The sequence below is a fragment of the Mangifera indica genome, chromosome 2, assembly GCF_011075055.1.
Source record: "Mangifera indica cultivar Alphonso chromosome 2, CATAS_Mindica_2.1, whole genome shotgun sequence".
NCBI lineage: Eukaryota > Viridiplantae > Streptophyta > Magnoliopsida > Sapindales > Anacardiaceae > Mangifera > Mangifera indica.
In genome coordinates this window covers 20,855,172-20,877,515 of record NC_058138.1, presented here as the reverse complement: position 1 = coordinate 20,877,515, position 22,344 = coordinate 20,855,172, and the positions used below count along the sequence as shown (strand labels likewise).

General features: G+C 34.9%; 3 protein-coding genes across 3 annotated transcripts; all 3 read left to right on the top strand.

Moving 5' to 3' along the window:
* The first annotated feature begins 3,069 nt into the window (after positions 1 to 3,069).
* LOC123205465 (calcium-transporting ATPase 12, plasma membrane-type-like) lies at positions 3,070 to 6,630 on the top strand. Its single transcript, XM_044622413.1, has one exon. It carries the CDS (start codon positions 3,283 to 3,285, stop codon positions 6,370 to 6,372), a length of 3,090 nt encoding a protein of 1,029 aa, XP_044478348.1. The 5' UTR covers positions 3,070 to 3,282; the 3' UTR covers positions 6,373 to 6,630.
* Positions 6,631 to 9,648: 3,018 nt separating this feature from the next.
* On the top strand, positions 9,649 to 12,992 carry LOC123207322 (calcium-transporting ATPase 12, plasma membrane-type-like). Its single transcript, XM_044624687.1, has one exon. It carries the CDS (start codon positions 9,649 to 9,651, stop codon positions 12,727 to 12,729), a length of 3,081 nt encoding a protein of 1,026 aa, XP_044480622.1. The 3' UTR covers positions 12,730 to 12,992.
* A 5,688-nt stretch (positions 12,993 to 18,680) lies between these two features.
* Positions 18,681 to 22,033, top strand: LOC123206438 (putative calcium-transporting ATPase 13, plasma membrane-type). Its single transcript, XM_044623641.1, has one exon. It carries the CDS (start codon positions 18,828 to 18,830, stop codon positions 21,849 to 21,851), a length of 3,024 nt encoding a protein of 1,007 aa, XP_044479576.1. The 5' UTR covers positions 18,681 to 18,827; the 3' UTR covers positions 21,852 to 22,033.
* The last annotated feature ends 311 nt before the right edge of the window (positions 22,034 to 22,344 follow it).

Below are 22,344 nucleotides of genomic sequence, written 5' to 3'. Positions count from 1 at the left end.
TGAGAACAAGTATTTTAGCCTTACCTAATTTGTTAAATATTAATTTTAGTAAACTTTTTCTACCCCATGTTGCACATGTTAGGGCCAAAAAATCAATATAGAATGACTTCCACTACATAATTTAAAATTTTCTATCTATACAAACTCTTCTTCGTATGAAGTGAGGTGATTCAAATATATATATAATGAATATATAAAAATTTATAATAAATAACTTATCATGACAACATGCATAATAGCAGTATTCTCAGTATAAATCGTGACAACTGGAGAGTAATGGCCACTAATTTATTTCCAATATGTCTTCATCAATCACAAGCGCCTTGCCGTTGTCTGGAATCAGAACAAAGTAAAACTGGAAAGCGCGTAAAGATCAATATTGATGGAGTCAGTCTTAAGATCAGGGAAGATCCAGCTTTACCAGAGAATGATCATCGGGCAACAGGTCTTTCTTTGCGGAAATTTCCCAGAAGCATACATGGTCTTATCAAATAGTCAGAGACAGACTGACAAGCATTGTTTTTCCAACCAAAGGTAATTAAGATGGTTGACAGAATTGAAATGAGCTGGTAGACTAGGAAAATTTATAGTACGTACGCAAAAATAAATAAATTAGTTTTTCATTTTAAATATGATTTTATAAATCTAATATATTTTAATATAATATAATATAAATAGTTGTTATTTTGGAGGTATAATATATATTACCACACACTAAAATAATTATACGGAAATAATTGTAGTTATCTCTAGAGAGAGATTATATAAACTCTCACATTCTCACTCTCACTCTCATTATATATATTTCTTATATCACTTAAATATTCACTTTCACTCTCATTTTTATTTAATATCAATTACTACAGGTTTGTTCGGAAAGAAGAAATTCGTATATCTAAATTCGAATCGAAAAAAACTAATTCGTGAAAACTACATTGAAAATAACATGTTATAAATAAATAGAGATACTGAAATACCTTAGAATATCAATAATAAAAAATTACTCAAAAATCTTAAAAAACAGATCTGAATTTCGAAATTTACATGTTCAAATAGCTTATGAACGAGAAAATAAAAAAATCGATCAAAAATTTCGTAATTTCGTAATTATATTGTAAAACATGTCTAAAAAAGCACATCGTAATTACAAATATCAAATTTAAAAATTACATATAAAAAAAGTCTACCTTGGTCATAAAAAAACTCAAAATAATAAAAATCGAAAATCTTAAATTTGATAAAACGAAAAAACTGTATAATACATATTGAAACAGTTTTATTTTGGCCTCCAAATTTGGTGCAACAGGCGAAGTTGGTTGTCGTTATAAAACTCGAAATGAGCTTCGCGTTGATATATTACAGGCCCCGTAACTCTTCCTGGATCAAAAGTTATGACCGTTCAAAGTCTGTCTTATATAAACTCTATAGTTTTAAAAAAGTTAATTTCCACCCAACCCACGGTTTTCACGAACTGCCCGACGGTTCAGTGTAAAATTTCACACAGACCCCATGGATCTCCCCCTAAAATTTTGAAAACGTTAAATTTTCCCCCATCCCACGGGCGCTCGTGGGAAATTATGCAGCGTTGGCAGATTTAATCTATTTTCCGACCAAAAATGGTCATTTCAATCTCTAATTTCAATACAAATCAAATCTACACATCCAATAACACAAAACCTATCAAGAAATTCAAGCAAAACAACCAAGAATCAAAACATTTTATGTGTTGTTCAAAATCGGAACCCTAAACATTCAAACCTCAAAATCTCTCTCAAATCTCAATAATCTTAACAATAAATTGATTCAAACAAGACGTGTGAAGATGTATTATTCTTATTTGTCATTTTCAATTGCTGAAAAACATGAACATCGATAAAAATTTCTTCCACCGTAGGATGACCGTGGGATAATCGCGAAAAGGGTGATTTTTTTTTGAATTTGTATAGTGAAACCGTGAAAAATTACCGTGAAAATTCCTTGTTTATATACAGGGACAGTTTTGTTATTTTACAAAAGTTAGACATTTTTACTTAAACCTTATTATTTTGGATAATTTTTTAAACCCCCTTAATTTTTTATAATTTCCCAAAAGAAAAACTTGATTGATATAACATAGAATTTCTTATTTATTAAGTGTTTGCCACTCATTTTCATTTAATTTTATAGGTGAAACATAAATTTTAGTGATTGCAAGGACAGCTAGTCAACTCAAAGGACCTTTGATGATATGACACTAAAATTTTCCCATGATTCAGTTGATACTCTGAACACTTATATCCTTAATACTCTCTCTAATATTTTGTGCAGTATCCTCCTTCATATGTAAATTTGTTAGAAGGAAAAGATAATTTGCGTCCTCTGTGTCCTTTGGGTGTTGACCCATAATTTTGATGAGATCAATTGTATTCATGTGAAAGTTGAAATTCTTGCTTGATAACCCTCATAAAAATGTTTTGTCGTGAAATCCAAATTAAAAATATTCTTTGATGACCATTAAAATAATCTTTTATAAAATAATAAGGGTAATATTATATATATTTAATTTAAATATATAAATATAAATACGTTTGTAATTAAATATTATTTAATTGTATAATAATAAATATAAATATATTTATATATAAAAAATTGACATATAAATTTTTTTTAATAATAAAGTAAGAATTGGACTGACAATTCCAAATTCCAACATTCTTACGTAATAAATCTTATGTCATTCATCTTAACCTTAACCATTACACGTTATTCTTAAACTAGAAAGTAACTGAACAAAAGTGTCCAGCGTACGGCTAGTTAGGGCTGGTCACATAGAAAACAAAATTAATTAATAGGCTTATAATATACTTTGCTTGGAGAAGAAATTCCCTTGCAAATGAAGCTCTTGACAATTTCCAATCGTGGGACACACAAGAATATATATTTTAAGTACATTATTCTATCATTAGTTTTTATTTTATATTTAAATTAAAATTATTTAATTATATAAATATATATATTAAAATATGTATCAATTTATATATTGAGTATACACAACACAGTTTTATTGAAAAATTTCTGTTTATAATGTTTTAAAAAATATATATTATTAGGGCTCCTAAGAAATTTGTGCTAACAGTTGATCAGATTTTGATGCTGTGAAGATGTAAATTAAGAAGATATGCAGATTTTCCTTTCAGTTTAAATTTACTACAATTGTCACTTGAATTCATAATTTCATACCACACCTCTGTCTCTCTGCTAATTTGGTTTCTTGATCACTATTGTTCTTCATTTTGTCTGTTAATGATGGATTTGAGGTCTCGAAAACCATCTGAAAAGAAGACGCTTAAGCCTAAACTGGAAGAAAATACGGCTCCGTCAAAAGTCAATCGACGGAGGTGGAGGATGGCTTTCCGGGCAATATATTTCACCCGGGTTCTTGCTTCACTGCCCCGGAAAGTTCTTGAGAACAAATCCTTGCTGCGCTCCGTTTCTTACCATGCAATTGATGTCCCCAAGGAAAACCAGGGAAATGATAATGGCAATAACCCTTTTCCTGACGTTGACAAGGAGAGGCTTTCGGAGATGGTGAAAGAGAAGATTCTTCAATCTCTTGCCGACTTCGGAGGAATAAAACAGATTGCTACAATGCTGGAAAGTCATCCGGAAAGTGGTATTAGCGGCAGTGAGGCTGATATTGCAAAAAGAAGAAACGTTTTTGGAGAAAACCGGTACAAGAAACCTCCCCTGAAAGGATTTCTGAGCTTTGTCCTGGAAACGTTTAAAGATACAACTATTATCATTCTTCTGGTTTGTGCTGCACTCTCCCTGGTGTTCGGCATAAAAGAGAACGGCTGGAAAGAAGGGTGGTACGACGGCGGTAGCATTATTGTTGCTGTGATTTTGGTTGTTGCTGTCTCTGCAGTAAGTAATTTCAAACAGAGTAGACAGTTTGAGGAGCTTTCGGACGAGAATAAAAATATTCAAGTGGAGGTGGTGCGGGATGGAAGGCGCCAGCCCATATCAATCTTTGATATACTCGTTGGTGATGTTGTGCCATTGAAGATTGGTAATCAAATTCCGGCGGATGGGTTGTTCCTGGAAGGCCATTCCTTGAAGGTGGATGAGTCAAGCATGACTGGAGAAAGTGATCATGTTGAGGTCAATGAAGAGAATCCATTCTTGCTCTCTGGTACTAAAGTCACTGATGGCTTTGGCTACATGCTTGTTACTTCTGTTGGAATGAACACAGCGTGGGGAGAGATGATGAGCACTATAAGGCATGAAGTGAATGAGCCGACTCCATTGCAATCTCGTCTCAACGTGCTGAGCTCAATCATTGGGAAGGTTGGATTGACAGTGGCAATAACAGTTCTCTCTGTCATGCTAATTCGTTATTTTACGGGAAGTACGGAAGACGAAAACGGAAACAAAGAGTTCCAGGGGAGCAAGACGAAATTTGATGATGTGATGAAGTCGGTGATTGATATAATTGCAGCCGCAGTCACAATTTTGGTTGTGGCAATTCCTGAAGGTTTACCTCTGGCTGTTACTCTAACTCTGGCTTTCTCTATGAAGCGAATGATGAAGGATCATGCAATGGTTCGGAGGCTCTCTGCTTGTGAGACAATGGGATCAGCCACAATAATTTGTACAGATAAAACAGGCACTCTTACTTTAAACCAGATGAAAGTTACAGAATTCTGGCTTGGAAAAGAGAAGGTATATGCTTCTTCCTCAGAAAATGTTCCTTCCTCGGAAGAGGTGAAGCATAAATTCCGTGAATTGCTGCAAGAAGCAATCGGATTAAACACGACTGGTAGCGTATATAAACGGGATCCTTCAGCTGCAGCTGAGATTAGTGGTAATCCGACTGAGAAAGCAATTCTTTCTTGGGCTGTCAGTGATTGGGCAATGGATGTTAATGAACCGAAGCATAGTTGTGAAAAGATCCAAATAGAGTCCTTCAATTCACAGAAAAAGAGAAGTGGAGTTTTGGTGAAGAGGATCAAGGATGAGGGTGTTCACATGCACTGGATGGGAGCTGCAGAGATAATATTAGCTATGTGCTCCCATTATTATCTGAAAGATGGAAAAGAGGAAGCCATTGATGATGAAAAAAGAAAGGAAATTGCAACAATTATTGAGGGAATGGCAGCCCAGACGTTGAGATGCATTGCCATGGCACACAGAAAAGTTGAAGAAAATGAGAGAATTGAACCGAAGCTTGAAGAAACTGGACTGATCTTCTTGGGGATTTTCGGTCTGAAGGATCCGTGTCGCCCTGGTGTAAGCGAAGCTGTAAAATGTTGTAAAAGTGCAGGGGTGAAAATCATGATGGTAACCGGAGACAACCTGCACACAGCAAGAGCTATAGCTATTGAATGCGGAATCCTGGAATCGAATTTCAATGATGAAGCTATAGTTGAAGGTGTGAACTTCAGAAATTACTCCTCTGAAGAAAGAAAGGAAAAGACTGAACAAATTAAAGTAATGGCAAGATCTTCCCCATTAGACAAGTTGTTGATGGTTCAAACTTTGAAGCAAAAAGGCGAAGTTGTGGCAGTAACTGGTGATGGCGCAAATGATGCCCCTGCTTTAAAGGAAGCAGATATAGGACTTTCCATGGGAATTCAAGGGACGGAAGTAGCAAAGGAGAGCTCAGATATCATCATCATGGATGACAACTTCGCCACTGTAGTTACAGTTTTGCGGTGGGGAAGATGTGTCTTCAACAACATTCAAAAATTCCTTCAATTTCAGCTCACTGTGAATGTTGCAGCTCTCACGGTCAACTTTGTCGCCGCTGTTTCGTCAGGTAAAGTTCCCCTCTCTGCCGTTCAGTTGCTATGGGTGAACCTGATAATGGATTCCTTGGGCGCATTAGCATTGGCCACTGAGCCACCCACAAATGATCTCATGAGAAATTCCCCTATTGGCCGTTCCAAGCTTCTCATAATAACACCAGTCATGTGGAGGAACCTCATTTTTCAGGCCATTTATCAGGTGGCTGTCTTACTGATTCTTCAGTTCAGGGGAAAACACATCTTTAACACAAATGAAAGAGTCAATGACACCATGATTTTCAACACTTTTGTCCTCTGTCAAGTCTTCAATGAGTTCAATTCCAGGAACCTCGAGAAGAAGAACATATTTAGGGGAATATGGATGAACAAGTTGTTTCTAGCAATTATTGCAATCACCATAGTTCTTCAACTGATCATGGTTGAGCTTCTGAAGAATTTTGCCAGTACTGAGAGACTAAATTGGGGGCAATGGGGCATTTGTGTTGGGACTGCAGCTGTTTCCTGGCCAATTGCTTTTATGGTCAAGTTGATTCCAGTGAGAAGTTGTATTTCTGGGTCCTCAAGGGAGAATTCATTTCACCATTAATAAACTTTGTCTAATATGCAACATAAATAAATATTTAACTCATATGATTTAATTACGAGTTTAATCTTAAAATATTATCAAACAGATTTGAAATTTTTACTATTTGGTTTTCCACTTTTTTGTAATTTAAATTATGGTGTGATTTTTCTACTTGAGCAATTTGTGTGTGTAATGTTTTTATTTTTATTTTTTTTGTTACGTTGTGTGTGTAATGTTACTAGTGGTAATTCGTTTATGAATAAAATCTTTTTTGCTATAGTGGGGACTTCTTCGGCTTCTGCTTTTTCAGTATCATCTTGTTCATTTTATATGCTTCACGTTGTAGGACATCCTCTTGTCAGGAAAAAGCACTAAATTGTAGTCAGCGTCAGAAAGCAAAAAAAGAAAAAGAAAAGATTAACGAATAATAAAAACAAAAAAACGAAATTCTAAATTAAAGAGATGGCATAGGTAAAAAATTCAGTGGTCCATTTCATCCGTAATCGCTAAAGTAGAACAAATCAATCATGAACTAAGAAACGAAAGAAGATAACTTCTGTTAACATTTATTTGGCATACATATATATATATTTTACAGATTTTTAATGCAGAAACTATAGTGAAAATGATGTCAAGCCTCAGGCTTTCCAAGGAATATGTCAAAATAAATCATACAATATCTCAAGTTTTCTTAAATTTTCAGTAGAAATACCATATTAATGCGTGAGTTGGATACTACAACCAAAAAATTAAAATAAAGCGTGCTAAATTTTCTTCTCAGCGTTAAGTACTGTCATTTTCAGGTCAATAATGCTGAACAAAATTTTTCCAAAGTAGACTCTTGTAGAGTCATTTTCTATACAGAAACTCAGCCATATTTTCTTTCTCCACAGGATGACTTGAGCAACAAGTTATCCTTGCAGCCACTGATTGTTCATCACTTTACAAACTTCCCAATAAAACTGGAGCATCAGTCGCAATATACTGGTCATTTGGATTATATTAACCCTGTAGTGTGAATCTTCGGTTGGCCATAAACGTCCCCGTCAGTAGGTCTACTAAAGTTATTTTAAGTTATTTCCCAGAAGCATACATGATCCTATCAAATCGTCAGGTTGACTAGCATAGTTTAATAAGTTGGTTCTTTTTCCAACCAAAAGCAATTAAGATTGTTGACAAAACTGAAACAAGCTGATAGACTTATGATTCGTACGGAGAAGCCTTTGGGAACTTTTCTCATATAAAGATTTTGTTGTCGAGGTCTGATTTCAGCAAAATGACTCAGCTCTTTGACGTCATTATTTGTCATGTTATATTAATAATTCCAAGTCTAAGTTTGTGATAAAGGGAAGAGAGAGAAGCACCGGCTGTTAGTTTGGATGTATTATATGACAAGACGTTGAATTAATTATACGGAGTTAATTACATTGATGCCCCCAAAGAGAGGGCGACGTTCACCTGAGAGGTGTGTAGCTACGTACATGTGTTATAACAGAGTTTGTCAATTGTCGTTTATAAAGGTGGGTCAAGTTAAGTTTATTCATATTGTGAATTATTATGGTTTGGGCAAGTTACATACATGATCAAATTATCCAATCTTTGTCTTAACTTAATTTGATTAGTTTAGAGATTATTTCGAAAGAATGATTTTTGAAAATTATTTTTGCCACGTATTTTGATATATATATATATATATATATATATATATATATATATATATATATATATATTACATTCTATTGTATTTGAGTTAGAGTCTAAAGATAAATTTTAGATGATAAGAGAGAATTAGACAAATAATATATGATTGAGATCGAGGAAAGAAAAATTTTGATTAAATTAAGATAAATGCTTCTACTTACGAAGCATTTGTCATTTTCTACTTTCATTTGATTTTACAGATGAGAGATAAATTTTGATGGTTGTATGACGATTGATCAACTCAAATAGATCTTTGATGATATTTATGTTTTCTTATTTATTGTATTTCGATTCTTGTATTGATATTTTGGATTTTATTTACAAACTGTATATGGTTTTGATTTTTATGACATCGAGGAGTTGTTTTTGTAGTTTTTTCCTTTTTATTCAACGAAGATTATTTTTTGTTATTTTAAGTTATTTGAATACATTTGAGTTTTCTTACCTTGCATTAATAGACAAGTGAAAATAACTTTTCTTTTTAGAAAGAGATGTTAAAAGCTACGATAATAGTATTTAATGTATGCGAAGATTTGAGTAAGTCTACTAAAATAACGTGAGAATTGAAGATGAAAAATGAATGAAGATAAAATAGAGAAATATATGTGATGTTGAAGTTTTTACGTTGTTCAAATGATCGAAACACCTATATTCTTAATGTTCTCACTAGTATATTGTGTAGTACAATTCTCCCTTATCTCTCTTCTTTATATACAAATTTGTCGGATTTAGAAAAATCAAACTCTAAGAAAAAAATAGAAGTTTTTAAACTTTTGAATGAGAGAAAATTATTAATTTTTTAAACTAAAAGAGAAAAATAAAATATAATTTTATTTATTTTAATATTAAAAATAAAATAATAATTAAATTTCATCAAAATTGAATAACGGGTTGGTATTTGAATTTTAAAACCCTGTGGATGGGTGTTGGAAATGCTATAAAACTTTGGCCTTCATGGAATGATTACAACGTTAATCTCAAACGAGAAAGTAACTTAACAGAAGCGTCCAGCATACGGATAGTTATGGCTTGTCCTTATTGCCAATAGTCACATAGAAAATAAAATTAATTAATAGGCTGGTAACATTCTTCGCTTGGAGAAGAAAATCCCTCGCAAATGAAGGTCTTGATAATTGCCAATCGTGGGACACACAAGTATAGTTTCATATCCCTTCTTTTAAATTTAAAGATTGGTTGAAAATATATTATAATGTTATGTATAATTAGTTTTATCATAAGTAATTCTATGTCTGTTTCAAATATATATATATTTTTTTATATTTTATCAAAATTCTTAGATAAAAAATTAATTCTACAATTATTACATCAGTTTAACTGGCAGTTAATTGCAAAATATTTTAAAAATATCTTAAAGAGAATTGAGTGTGAACTCACACTCCTTGTACGTAAAACTCCCGTGATTCAGGCAGCACCCTGGAGCCCATTCCTAGATATTTGTGCAGAATGTTGAACAGATTTTGATACTGAAGGTATATATTTAGAAGATATGCAGATTTTTTGAATTCATACCAAACCTCTCTCTCTCTACCAATTTGGTCTCTTGACCACTACTGTTCTTCATTTCGTTTGTTAATGATGGATTTGAGGTCTCGAAAACCATCTGAAAAGAAGACGCTTAAGCCTAAATTGGAAGAAGATACGGCTCCGTCAAAAGTCCATCAACGGAGGTGGAGAATGGCTTTCCGGGCAATATACTTCACCCGGGTTCTTGCTTCACTGTCCCGGAAAGTTCTTGAGAACAAATCCTTGCTGCGCTCCGTTTCTTACCATGCCATTGATGTCCCCAATGAAAACCAGGGAAATGATAATGGCAATAACCCTTTTTTTGACAAGGAGAGGCTTTCGGAGATGGTGAGAGAGAAGATTCTTCAATCTCTTGCCAACTTCGGAGGAATAAAACAGATTGCTACAATGCTGGAAAGTCATCCGGAAAGTGGTATTAGCGGCAGTGAAGCTGATCTTGCAAAAAGAAGAAACGGTTTTGGAGAAAACCGGTACAAGAAACCTCCCCTGAAAGGATTTCTGAGCTTTGTCCTGGAAACGTTTAAGGATACAACTATTATCATTCTTCTGGTTTGTGCTGCACTCTCTCTGGTGTTCGGCATAAAAGAGAACGGCTGGAAAGAAGGGTGGTACGACGGTGGTAGCATTATTGTTGCTGTGATTTTGGTTGTTGCTGTCTCTGCAGTAAGTAATTTCAAACAGAGTAGACAGTTTGAGGCGCTTTCGGACGAGAATAACAATATTCAAGTGGAGGTGGTGCGGGATGGAAGGCGCCAGTGCATATCAATCTTGGATATACTCGTTGGTGATGTTGTGCCATTGAAGATTGGTGATCAAATTCCGGCGGATGGGTTGTTCCTGGAAGGCCATTCCTTGAAGGTGGATGAGTCAAGCATGACTGGAGAAAGTGATCATGTTGAGGTCAATGAAGAGAATCCATTCTTGCTCTCTGGTACTAAAGTCACTGATGGCTTTGGCTACATGCTTGTTACTTCTGTTGGAATGAACACAGCCTGGGGAGAGATGATGAGCACTATAAGGCATGAAGTGAATGAGCTGACTCCTTTGCAATCTCGTCTCAACGTGCTGAGTTCAATCATTGGGAAGGTTGGATTGACAGTGGCAATAACAGTTCTCTCTGTCATGCTAATTCGTTATTTTACGGGAAGTACGGAAGACGAAAAGGGAAACAAAGAGTTCCAGGGGAGCAAGACGAAATTTGATGATGTGATGAAGTCGGTGATTGATATAATTGCAGCCGCAGTCACAATTTTGGTTGTGGCAATTCCTGAAGGTTTGCCTCTGGCTGTTACTCTTACTCTGGCTTTCTCTATGAAGCGAATGATGAAGGATCATGCAATGGTTCGGAGGCTCTCTGCTTGTGAGACAATGGGATCAGCCACAATAATTTGTACAGATAAAACAGGCACTCTTACTTTAAACCAGATGAAAGTTACAGAATTCTGGCTTGGAAAAGAGAAAGTATATGCTTCTTCCTCAGAAAATGTTCCTTCCTCAGAAGAAGTGAAGCATAAATTCCGTGAATTGCTGCAAGAAGCAATCGGATTAAACACGACTGGTAGCGTATATAAACGGGATCCTTCAGCTGCAGCTGAGATTAGTGGTAATCCGACTGAGAAAGCAATTCTTTCTTGGGCTGTCAATGATTGGGCAATGGATGTTAATGAACCGAAGCATAGCTGTGAAAAGATCCAAATAGAGTCCTTCAATTCACAGAAAAAGAGAAGTGGAGTTTTGGTGAAGAGGATCAAGGATGGGGTTGTTCACATGCACTGGATGGGAGCTGCAGAGATAATATTAGCTATGTGCTCCCATTATTATCTGAAAGATGGAAAAGAGGAAGCCATTGATGATGAAAAAAGAAAGGAAATTGCAACAATTATTGAGGGAATGGCAGCCCAGACGTTGAGATGCATTGCCATGGCACACAGAAAAGTTGAAGAAAATGAGAGAATTCAACCGAAGCTTGGAGAAACCGGACTGATCTTCTTGGGGATTTTCGGTCTGAGGGATCCGTGTCGCCCTGGTGTAAGCGAAGCTGTAAAATGTTGTGAAAGTGCAGGGGTGAAAATCATGATGGTAACCGGAGACAACCTGCACACGGCAAGAGCTATAGCTATTGAATGCGGAATCCTGGAATCGAATTTCAATAATGAAGCTATAGTTGAAGGTGTGAACTTCAGAAATTACTCCTCTGAAGAAAGAATGGCAAGATCTTCAGAAATTAAAGTAATGGCAAGATCTTCCCCATTCGACAAGTTGTTGATGGTTCAAACTTTGAAGCAAAAAGGGGATGTTGTGGCAGTAACTGGTGATGGCGCAAACGATGCCCCAGCTTTAAAGGAAGCAGATATAGGACTTTCCATGGGAATTCAAGGGACGGAAGTAGCAAAGGAGAGCTCAGATATCATCATCATGGATGACAACTTCACCACTGTAGTTACAGTTTTGCGGTGGGGAAGATGTGTCTTCAACAACATTCAAAAATTTCTTCAATTTCAGCTCACTGTGAATGTTGCAGCTCTCACGATCAACTTTGTCGCCGCTGTTTCCTCAGGTAAAGTACCCCTCTCTGCCGTTCAGTTGCTATGGGTGAACCTGATAATGGATTCCTTGGGCGCATTAGCTTTGGCCACTGAGCCACCCACAAATGATCTCATGAGAAACTCCCCTATCGGCCGATCCAAGCTCCTCATAACACCAGTCATGTGGAGGAACCTCATTTCTCAGGCCATTTATCAGGTGGCTGTCTTACTGATTCTTCAGTTCAAGGGAAAACGCGTCTTTAAAACAAATGAAAGAGTCAACGACACCATGATTTTCAACACTTTTGTCCTCTGTCAAGTCTTCAATGAGTTCAATTCCCGGAACCTCGAGAAGAAGAACATATTTAGGGGAATATGGATGAACAAGTTGTTTCTAGCAATTATTGCAATCACCATAGTTCTTCAACTGATCATGGTTGAGCTTCTGAAGAATTTTGCCAATACTGAGAGACTGAATTGGGGGCAATGGGGCTTTTGTGTTGGGATTGCAGCTTTTTCTTGGCCGATTGCTTTTATCGTGAAGTTCATTCCGGTAAGAAGTGGTTGTAATTCTGGGTCCTCAAGGGAGAATTCATTCCACCATTGATAAACTTTGTCTAATATGTAACATAAATAAATAGCTAACCCGTATGATTTAATTAAAAGTTTAATCTTGGAATGTTTTCAAACAGATTGGAAACCTTTACTGTTTGGATCTCTACTCTTTTGTCACTCAAATTAAGGTGTGGTTTTTCTTTTTGAGCAATTTGTGTAGGCATTTTGAGTGTGTAATATATATATATTTTTTTGGGTTAAGTTGTGTGTTTAATGTTATTAATGGTAATTTGGTTATCAATAAAATCTTGTTTGCTAAAGAGGGGACTTCTTTTGCTTTTGCTTTTTCAGTTTCATCTTGTTCGTTTTATATGCTTCACGTTGTTGGACATCTCTTGTCAGGAAAAAGCACTAAATTGCAGTCAGCGTCAGAAAGCAATAAGAGAAGAAGAAAAGGAAAAGATTAATGAATAATAAAGAAAAAACAAAATTCTAAATTAAAGAGATGGCATAAGTAAAAAAATTCAGTGGTCATTTCATCCGTAATCGCAAAAGTAGAACAAATTAATCATGAAATAAGAAACAAAAGAAGGATCTCTTCTGTTAACATTTTTTTGGTATACATATATATATTTTACAGATTTTTAATGCAAAAAGTATAGTGAAAATGATGTCAAGCCTAAGGCATTCCAGGGATAAGTCAAAATAAATCATACAATATCTCAACTTTTCTAAAGTTGTGAGACAGTAGCAAGACCATATTAATGCGTGAGTTGGATACTATACCCGAAAAACTAAAATAAAGCGTGCTAAATTTTCTTCTCAGCGTTAATTACTTTCATTTCCAAGTCAATAATGTTGAACAAAATTTCCAACATAGACTCTTGTAGAATCATTTTCTATACAGAAACTCTGCCAGATTTTCTCCATGAGATAATTTGAGCAAAAAGTTATCCGTGTAGCCACTGAGTGTTCATCACTTTACAAACTTTCCAATAAAACTGGAGCAGCAGTCACAATAAACTGGTCATTTGGATTATTAATCCTGTGGTGTGAATCTTCGATTGGTCATAAACGTCCCCGTGAATAGGTGTGAAGCTACAACATAAAAATATCACAAAGAAAATTAGCATTTTAAGAAGTTGGAAATTTTCAGAAAGTGATCCTGTGAAACTTGTTTATCACTTTATTCAATGAGACAAAAGAAGTGCTTAAAATTTCAAGGAAAAATTAAGCACTCCGAGTTCTACTTTAGTTTCATAAATATGTCACATCTTATATCATTAATGAATAAAAATTAAGTAGGTGTATTTTATAAAATCTAAAAGATATGGATGATGGTTATGTTATTCACACACTTCACGGACTTATACATGAATGGCTTATGAACTTTTGCAAGCTTTACACATGTAGTCACTTGTCTCCTAAGCTTTATATGAGCAAGCAAGGTATCACATGCATCTGTTATAAGGGAAAATGATGGGAAAGAAAGGTGGTACCAACTTAACGAGACAGCTTGATAGTTTATGTTTTCTGTAATGAAAGTAAAGACTACGATTCAAGACCTTGAAGACATCCTAACTTTTCCTATGTTTCTTTTGCCAAAGTAATTAATTATTATTGCGTGAAGTAGACTTGAAGTTGGCAGTATAAAGGTTATTCAGGGGGAGAGAAGCATGAAGAGAGAAAAAAACATAAAAACCAGATATCTCATGCTTAATTAGGATTAGATTAAGGTTATCCTAAGTTAGCTGAGGAGACTATTATAAAATCCACCAACTCTCTTTAGGATTCTACTTTAAAACTGAGTCATTTTGCAGATGCTCTTCTTGTAATTTTATACATATTTTGCTGGAGTATTCTCCCAAAGAGTTTGTCTAACTTTTTATGGCATTCAATTATTTTACACTATACTAGATATCAATGTTAATTAGGATTAGATTTGATGAATCCATGAGCTTCAAGCAACTACCTGTAATGTGTCTACTTTGTTTGAATTTGCATTTGTCTCTTATTGCGCCATTATAGGCGTAGATTTTTACGTGGTTTAGACACTACGAACTAGCTTTTTTTTCAGCCTAATATTTTATGTTTTTGAAAATGTAAGACACAAGGAACTGCAACGGTGGAGTTGAAGTACCATTAATATACGCTATAAGATCAAGACCGATAAAAGTCGATTGAATTTGTTTTCTCCAAACAGGAAAATTGGATGAAGTGAGTTTGATAGGAAAATGAGTTGGTGTATTTAAGTGCACAACAGGGGTTTCAATAGTAATTGTCATGGCTAGGTTTTAGAGAAAATATTAATGACAAAAAAGTGACGACCAAAAGAAGCTCATTGGAGTGTTTACTGCTTTGATATCATATATGTATACATAAAAGAAATACATGAGATAAAATTGCATTTTGTTATATAAAATATTAAATCTAATATAGAGTTTGTTATTCTTTGGACTTATCCTTTACAATAAAAAGGACCTTGTGCGAGAGATCTCGACTTTCTATGTTTCTTTTAGGTTGCAGTGCATGAACCGAAATTGAAGCTTTGCAAGAAATTATTTGATAGCGTGAAGTAGACTTGAAGTTGCAATTGAACCCTAACCCTAATTTCACCCCGCCATCATAAATAATAGGAAAATTCTAAAATATCGCGTCATCCATATTGCCAATTTATCATGAATGACTTTCTGCAATCTTAGAAATGTTTTTTTTTTTTTTTATTATTTATCTTTACCTTGAATATTTACAATGAATACTTTGATGAATCATTCATACACCAACTAATTGTTGTACCAAACCATCATCTGAGTTTGATTATCTTTTCAAGATTGACTATATTATTATTGTATTAAATAAAAAAATAAAAAAAATTTAATTTTAAAATACCATCAAAAAATTTTAATTCAGACCCTTTTATATATGAAACTCTCTTTACTGTTATTCAAAACACTCCTTCAAAATAATTAGAAAATACTTGTCTATAATTTAGACAAATCAATTGTAATAACATATATATTTTTCTCCTATATTAAGTCAAGTGTATTCATCGAAGTCAAACGTTACAATCAATATAACTAATATGTAATTGTTAGAACCGTGTAAATGGGTCCAAATGTGGGTTAGGCAGGATCCATAAGGAGCTTGCATGGCAAGTTTTCAGAAAAATTCAAATTGTTATTAATTAAAGGATACACTTCTGGTTGAACCAACCAAGAGGAATTTTTGGTGTTAAATTATAAAAAAAGAATTGGCATTGGTTATGTTATAAATGGAAGTCAAAGTTCAAAGTCTTAACTTGGTATAAAAGAAACATACGTAATTCGACATACATCAGCTTCATGAATAAGGCTGTCAGTTAGTGGAAACAAAAAATGTAATAGAAAAAACGAAAGAGGGAGAGAACTTGAACTACCGCGAAGAAAAGAATAGAGATATTTACAGAGAAGAAAAAAATAGAGTAAACCGAGAGCAGAAGTAAAGAAGAAGAAGAGAAGGGAATGCAAAAAAAAAAAAAAAAGAATAATAGAAACAAGAAATCGACGGAAACAGTCAGAATTTGGTGACAGAACGAAGAAAATAAGTTACTTCATTGTAGGGAAATTTATTTATTTGATCACAAAGCTGTAAGAAAATGTAGAATTTGTTAGAGAAGGGAGGAAATTTTACAAGGAAAGGTTTCACGTGGAAGAGATTTATTTGAAAAGAACACTTATAATTTTTATTTATGTCTCAAATACAAAATTATTAAAGTATTTATAAATATAAGAATGATTTTTAAAATTTTAAATACATAAATTTTATATTAAACTTGATATTAATCATTAATAACTTAATATTAAACATATATTACTAATATAATATTCGTGTGTATAAATATAAACTTAAACTTATACATGAATTATATATAAATATAAACTTATATTATGAATATGTATGAACATTATTAATAAAATTGTGTTTAACATTAAATTTGTTTTATATGAGATACGTTAAAAAATGTATTTATTAAACTTATATCATATAAGATAAACTTAAAAAATTTCAAATTAATCCTCAACAGAATTGTCTTGCCATATACAAAACGACGAAGGAACATGATGCATAGGTCAGGTCTGTGATAATAATTATTCATTATTTTGTTTCTGAATCATGACGCTTCATTTCTGAACTTCAGACTTGACAAATCAAATTGCACAGTTTATTTATTTATTTTTTCTTCTGAAAATCCTGACTCCTTTGAGGGGAAACACGTACATATATAATATTATGATTAGATTTAAATCAAATTTATTTGAATTTAAATTAAAATTTGACTTAAACAAGTTTAAAAATAACTAATCTTAAATAAGCACAAACCTAAATGAGATTAATATATATTAAAATGATATTGTTTTAATAACGAATTAGTTAAAAGTTTGAGTTCGAAACTAATTGAGTTTACGCTTAGCTATAACGAGTTTGACTAATCTAAATTTAAGCTTAATCTCTATTATATATAAATCGATTCAAATTTAAACTTAAATAAGTTTAAACTCAATTCAGTTTAAATATAACCTTGCATAAAATCAACCGGCGGAGAAAGCATCTTGTAAATCACTCATGGGTAGGGCTGGACTCGAACCGAGCCGGCTCGAGCTAGGTTTGTTCGAGTCCAAAATGAGTCAGACTCGGCTCGGCTCAATCGAGCTGGCTCGATAGATTTTTTATAGAAATTTTTTATACAAAACGACGTCGTTTTGATCAATATATATTAAAAACGATGTCATTTTAATAATAAAAAATGAGCCGAATTAAGCCAAACCGAGTCAAACTTAAATCGAGTTCGAACCAAACTCGAGCCACCCATATATGAACCGAACCAGCTCGAATCCAGCCGTACTCATGGGGACATAAATTTTGACGAAAAGAGAAGGAAACCTCCCGAAGGTTTGAGGAAGGTAAGCTGGGTCCAGTCAAATTTGAATAATTCATATGAACTTAAAAAATTGGAAAAATTAAATAGAAGTTCACTGAACTTTCCTAGAAATCAAGTTCTATATTCAGAGAAATTCCCACAAAATCGCACACGGTAAATTAATGGCACACTTTAGGTAATTTTTTAATCTTCCATTTTCATTTAATAGGAAAATATATTTACGTTAAGATATGTATGAATATGCTTTTTTAAGAAATTTGTTATTATATTTTCTAGCAAGCTATCATACAAGTTCCAGGAAAAGGCAAAGGATTTATTGTAACCCAAAGTATCATCTTTTTTCAAATTCTCATATTTTAACTTTGAAAATTCTATTTATTCACCCATAAACAGTTAATTTTATTAGTTTTAAAGATAAAATTGTCATTTTATATATAATATTAAAAGTAAACTTAAATTTTATTTATTTTTCTTCTCAAAACCCTAAAAACTAACAATTTCCTTTTGACTAAATTTTAAAAAATAATATTTCTCCCTTAGGATTTAGTTTTCAAACTTCTAGTTCATCTCTAGTATCATTGCTGACGACCTCTCCCTTCGGCAATCTCTCTTCTATCACCTAGATGTTCGACTAGCGTCGATTGAAATTAGGAAGACAGAGCTTTTTTAGACGAAACTCTTTGTCTTCTCGGCTTCATTCGATGTCGATCGGACATTCGGGTAAGAGGAGAGAGAGCATCGGAGAGAGAGACCACCGACAATGGTGCTAAAGATGACGCCAAAGTTTCAAAATTAAACACTAGGGAGGAATATTATTTTTTAAAATTTGGTCTAGGGGGAAATGATTATTTTTTAGGGTATAAGAAGAAAAAGGAGGTAAATTTTAAAGGTTTAAAGTTTCTTTAACTTTAATAATTTATGAGTGAATAAATAAGATTTTTAAAATTAAGAGATAAAAACTGATTAAAGATGATACTTTGGGGAGGAATGAGGTCTTTGACCCCAGTAAAAAAGAGATATGCAGTTAGGATAAATAGATGAACTCTGAATACTCAATTCTCACCTCAAAACTTTTTTGTGCTTTTATTTCATTGTTACTCATCAAATTCTCCATATTTTCTCTGTTTATTTTTCTCATTTTTTCTTGATTGATTTCTTGTTGACATCTCAATCCATTATTTTGTTCATCCAATTTACACCAGTCCGATACTTCCAAACTCTTCCTTACGATAATGTCTTTGAGGTATCGTAAACCCAATGAGCCGGAGCCATCCAAACAAGAACACAGTATTTTGGAGGCGGCAAAACTACAAAAAAGAAGGTGGCGATTGGCTTTTGATGTCATTCGCTTCACCCGGGCTCTTGCCTCTTTGTCAAAGGTGGCTCTACACAGCAACAAAGAACTCTTGCGGTCCCTCTCCTATGTTGCCATTGATGTCGGTGGAGCATTGCCACAGGATGAGGCTGCCGATATTTTTCTCGACATTGATCAGAAGATACTCGCTACCATGGTGAAAGAGAAGAGCTTCGAGTCTTTGAGTAATCTTGGAGGAGTGGAGGAAGTTGCAGCAATTCTTGGAACCGACGAAAAGAATGGCATCGCAGGCAATGAGGCTCAACTTCTGCATAGAAAGTATGTTTTCGGTAAAAACTGTTATAAAAAGCCTGATTCAAAAAGGTTTTTTAGTTTTGTTTATGAAGCATTCAAAGATACAACCATTATCATACTTCTGGTCTGTGCCATACTCTCTCTGGCTTTCGGTATCAAAGAAGATGGCTTGAAAGAAGGGTGGTATGATGGTGGCAGTATTATATTTGCTGTGTTTTTGGTTGTAATTGTCTCTGCCATCAGTAACTTTAAGCAGAACAGACAATTTGAAAAGCTTTCTAACGAGAGTGGTGACATAAAAATTGAAGTCGTTAGAGATGGCAGGCGTCAAGCGGTGTCCATCTTTGAAGTTGTAGTAGGAGATGTTGTGTGTTTGAAGATTGGCGATCAAATTCCGGCAGATGGGTTGTTCTTGAATGGTCACTCCTTGAAGGTGGATGAATCTAGCATGACTGGCGAAAGTGACCATGTTGAGATTAATGGCAGCATAAATCCTTTCTTGCTTTCTGGCACAAAGGTCACCGATGGCTATGGTTCTATGCTTGTTACTTCTGTTGGGATGAACACCGCATGGGGAGAGATGATGAGTTCCGTTAGTCGTGAGTTGGATGAGCAGACTCCTCTGCAATTTCGCCTGAACAAGCTGACGTCCTATATCGGGAAGATTGGATTGGCCGTAGCTGTGCTGGTCCTTCTTGTTATGTTGATTCGTTACTTCACAGGCAACACCGCAGATGAAAATGGAAACAGAGAGTTCAACCGCGGAAAGTCAAAGTTTGATGATATAATGAATTCCGTTCTGAGAATTATTGCTGCAGCAGTCACCATAGTTGTGGTTGCCATTCCTGAAGGTCTGCCTCTTGCTGTCACTCTTACTCTGGCCTACTCTATGAAGCGTATGATGGCTGACAATGCGTTGGTTAGAAAACTCTCTGCTTGTGAAACGATGGGCTCTGCCACAACAATCTGCACAGACAAAACAGGCACCCTTACTTTGAATGAAATGAAGGTAACAGAGTTTTGGGTTGGAAAGGAAGCCATGAATGATTTTGATATTGCAGCTGATGTTTATGAGTTGTTACGAGATGGGGTTGGTCTAAACACAATTGGCACCGTTTACAAGTCGAATTCTGCATCAACTCCAGAGATATCTGGTAGTCCAACTGAGAAAGCAATACTCTCTTGGGCTGTGTTAGACGTGGAAATGAATCTGGACGAGTCAAAGCAAAATTGTGACATAATACATGTGGAGACCTTCAATTCAGAGAAAAAGAGAAGTGGTGTCATGCTGAGGAGGATCAATGAAAAGGCTGTTCACACACATTGGAAGGGGGCTGCCGAGATGATACTGGCCATGTGTTCACATTATTATGACAGAAATGGTACCATGAAAGTCATGGATGGTGAAGAAAGAATGCAGTTTAGCGCAGTTATCAAGGGTCTGGCAGCTAAGAGCTTGCGATGCATTGCCTTCGCTCACACAAAAGTTTCAGAAGAAAATGGGCATACTCATGAGAAGCTTGAAGAATCTGGATTGACCTTGCTGGGACTGGTTGGCTTGAAGGATCCATGTCGGCCAGGTGTGGGAAAAGCTGTAGAATCTTGCAAGAAAGCTGGAGTGAATGTCAAAATGATCACTGGAGACAACATCCACACAGCAAGAGCTATAGCTATCGAATGTGGAATACTCAGTCCTATTGAAGATTTGAATACAGAAGCTGTTGTGGAAGGTGTTCAATTCAGGAACTACTCACATGAAGTGAGGATGGAGAAGATTGAGAAGATCAGTGTAATGGCAAGATCATCCCCTTTTGATAAGCTTTTAATGGTACAGTGCTTGAAGAAAAAAGGTCATGTGGTAGCTGTTACAGGAGATGGTACAAATGATGCACCTGCCCTAAAAGAAGCTGACATCGGGCTCTCTATGGGGATACAAGGCACTGAAGTTGCAAAGGAAAGCTCAGATATAATCATATTGGATGATAACTTTTCCTCAGTGGTGACTGTTTTGAGGTGGGGAAGGTGTGTCTACAACAACATCCAAAAGTTCATCCAGTTTCAGCTCACAGTGAATGTTGCAGCCCTCGTCATCAATTTCATTGCAGCAGTTTCTTCTGGTGATGTTCCACTGACTGCTGTCCAGCTCTTATGGGTAAATCTAATCATGGATACCCTGGGAGCTTTAGCATTGGCCACTGAACGGCCCACCAACCAACTTATGACAAAGCCACCTGTGGGTCGATCAGCTCCTCTCATAACCAGGGTCATGTGGAGGAATATTGTTGCTCAGGCTTTGTATCAAGTAACTGTTCTATTGATCCTGCAGTTCAAAGGAAGATCTCTCTTCAGTGTGGATGAGAAGATAAAGAACACCCTGATATTCAACACATTTGTCTTCTGCCAGATTTTCAATGAGTTTAATGCAAGGAACCTGGAGGAAAAGAACATATTCAAGGGGCTGCACAAGAACAAATTGTTTATCGGGATTATTGGGACAACACTATTTCTACAAGTGTTGATGGTGGAGTTTCTCAAAAAGTTTGCCAACACTGAGAGGCTGAATTGGGGGCAATGGGGTGCTTGTGTTGGCATTGCTGCTATGTCCTGGTTGATTGGTTGGCTGGTGAAGTGGATTCCAGTTTCTTGAAAACAATGTCGCTTCTTTTCCAGGCTGGGAGGATCTGCAAATAGAACAAGTTATTATAGCCAGAGTCTGAATTTTATTTTATTAGTAGTCCACAATTATAGGATAGAAAAGAAAATTGGATTTACTTTGCTGTTTCAACTTTTACATTAATGTACTCTCTTTGTGAATTATATTCAGTCCGAAAAATAAAATATATCCATCCTGATTATACAAAGGCCAAAGGACTTATTTCCGCCCAAAGTTTGTTGAATTCTCAAATTAGTATCTATCAAGTATCAAAAATCCAAATTCTCACCCGTGAATGATTAAAATTAACTGAATCAGTTAATTTTAATGGTAAAATCATCATTTTATTAATAATATATAAAAAATAATAAAACTTTATCTCATTTCCTCTTTGATTTAGAAAACTAATAATTTCCCTATAGAATTAAGTTTTGAAAAATCATATTTTCCCCGTAAAATTTCATTTTCAATCTATTTTGTTCTAACC

Bases quoted from the DNA above. Each gene is read 5' to 3' on its own strand.
- LOC123205465 (XM_044622413.1), top strand. From the start codon at position 3,283: ATGATGGATTTGAGGTCTCGAAAACCATCTGAAAAGAAGACGCTTAAG.
- LOC123207322 (XM_044624687.1), top strand. From the start codon at position 9,649: ATGGATTTGAGGTCTCGAAAACCATCTGAAAAGAAGACGCTTAAGCCT.
- LOC123206438 (XM_044623641.1), top strand. From the start codon at position 18,828: ATGTCTTTGAGGTATCGTAAACCCAATGAGCCGGAGCCATCCAAACAA.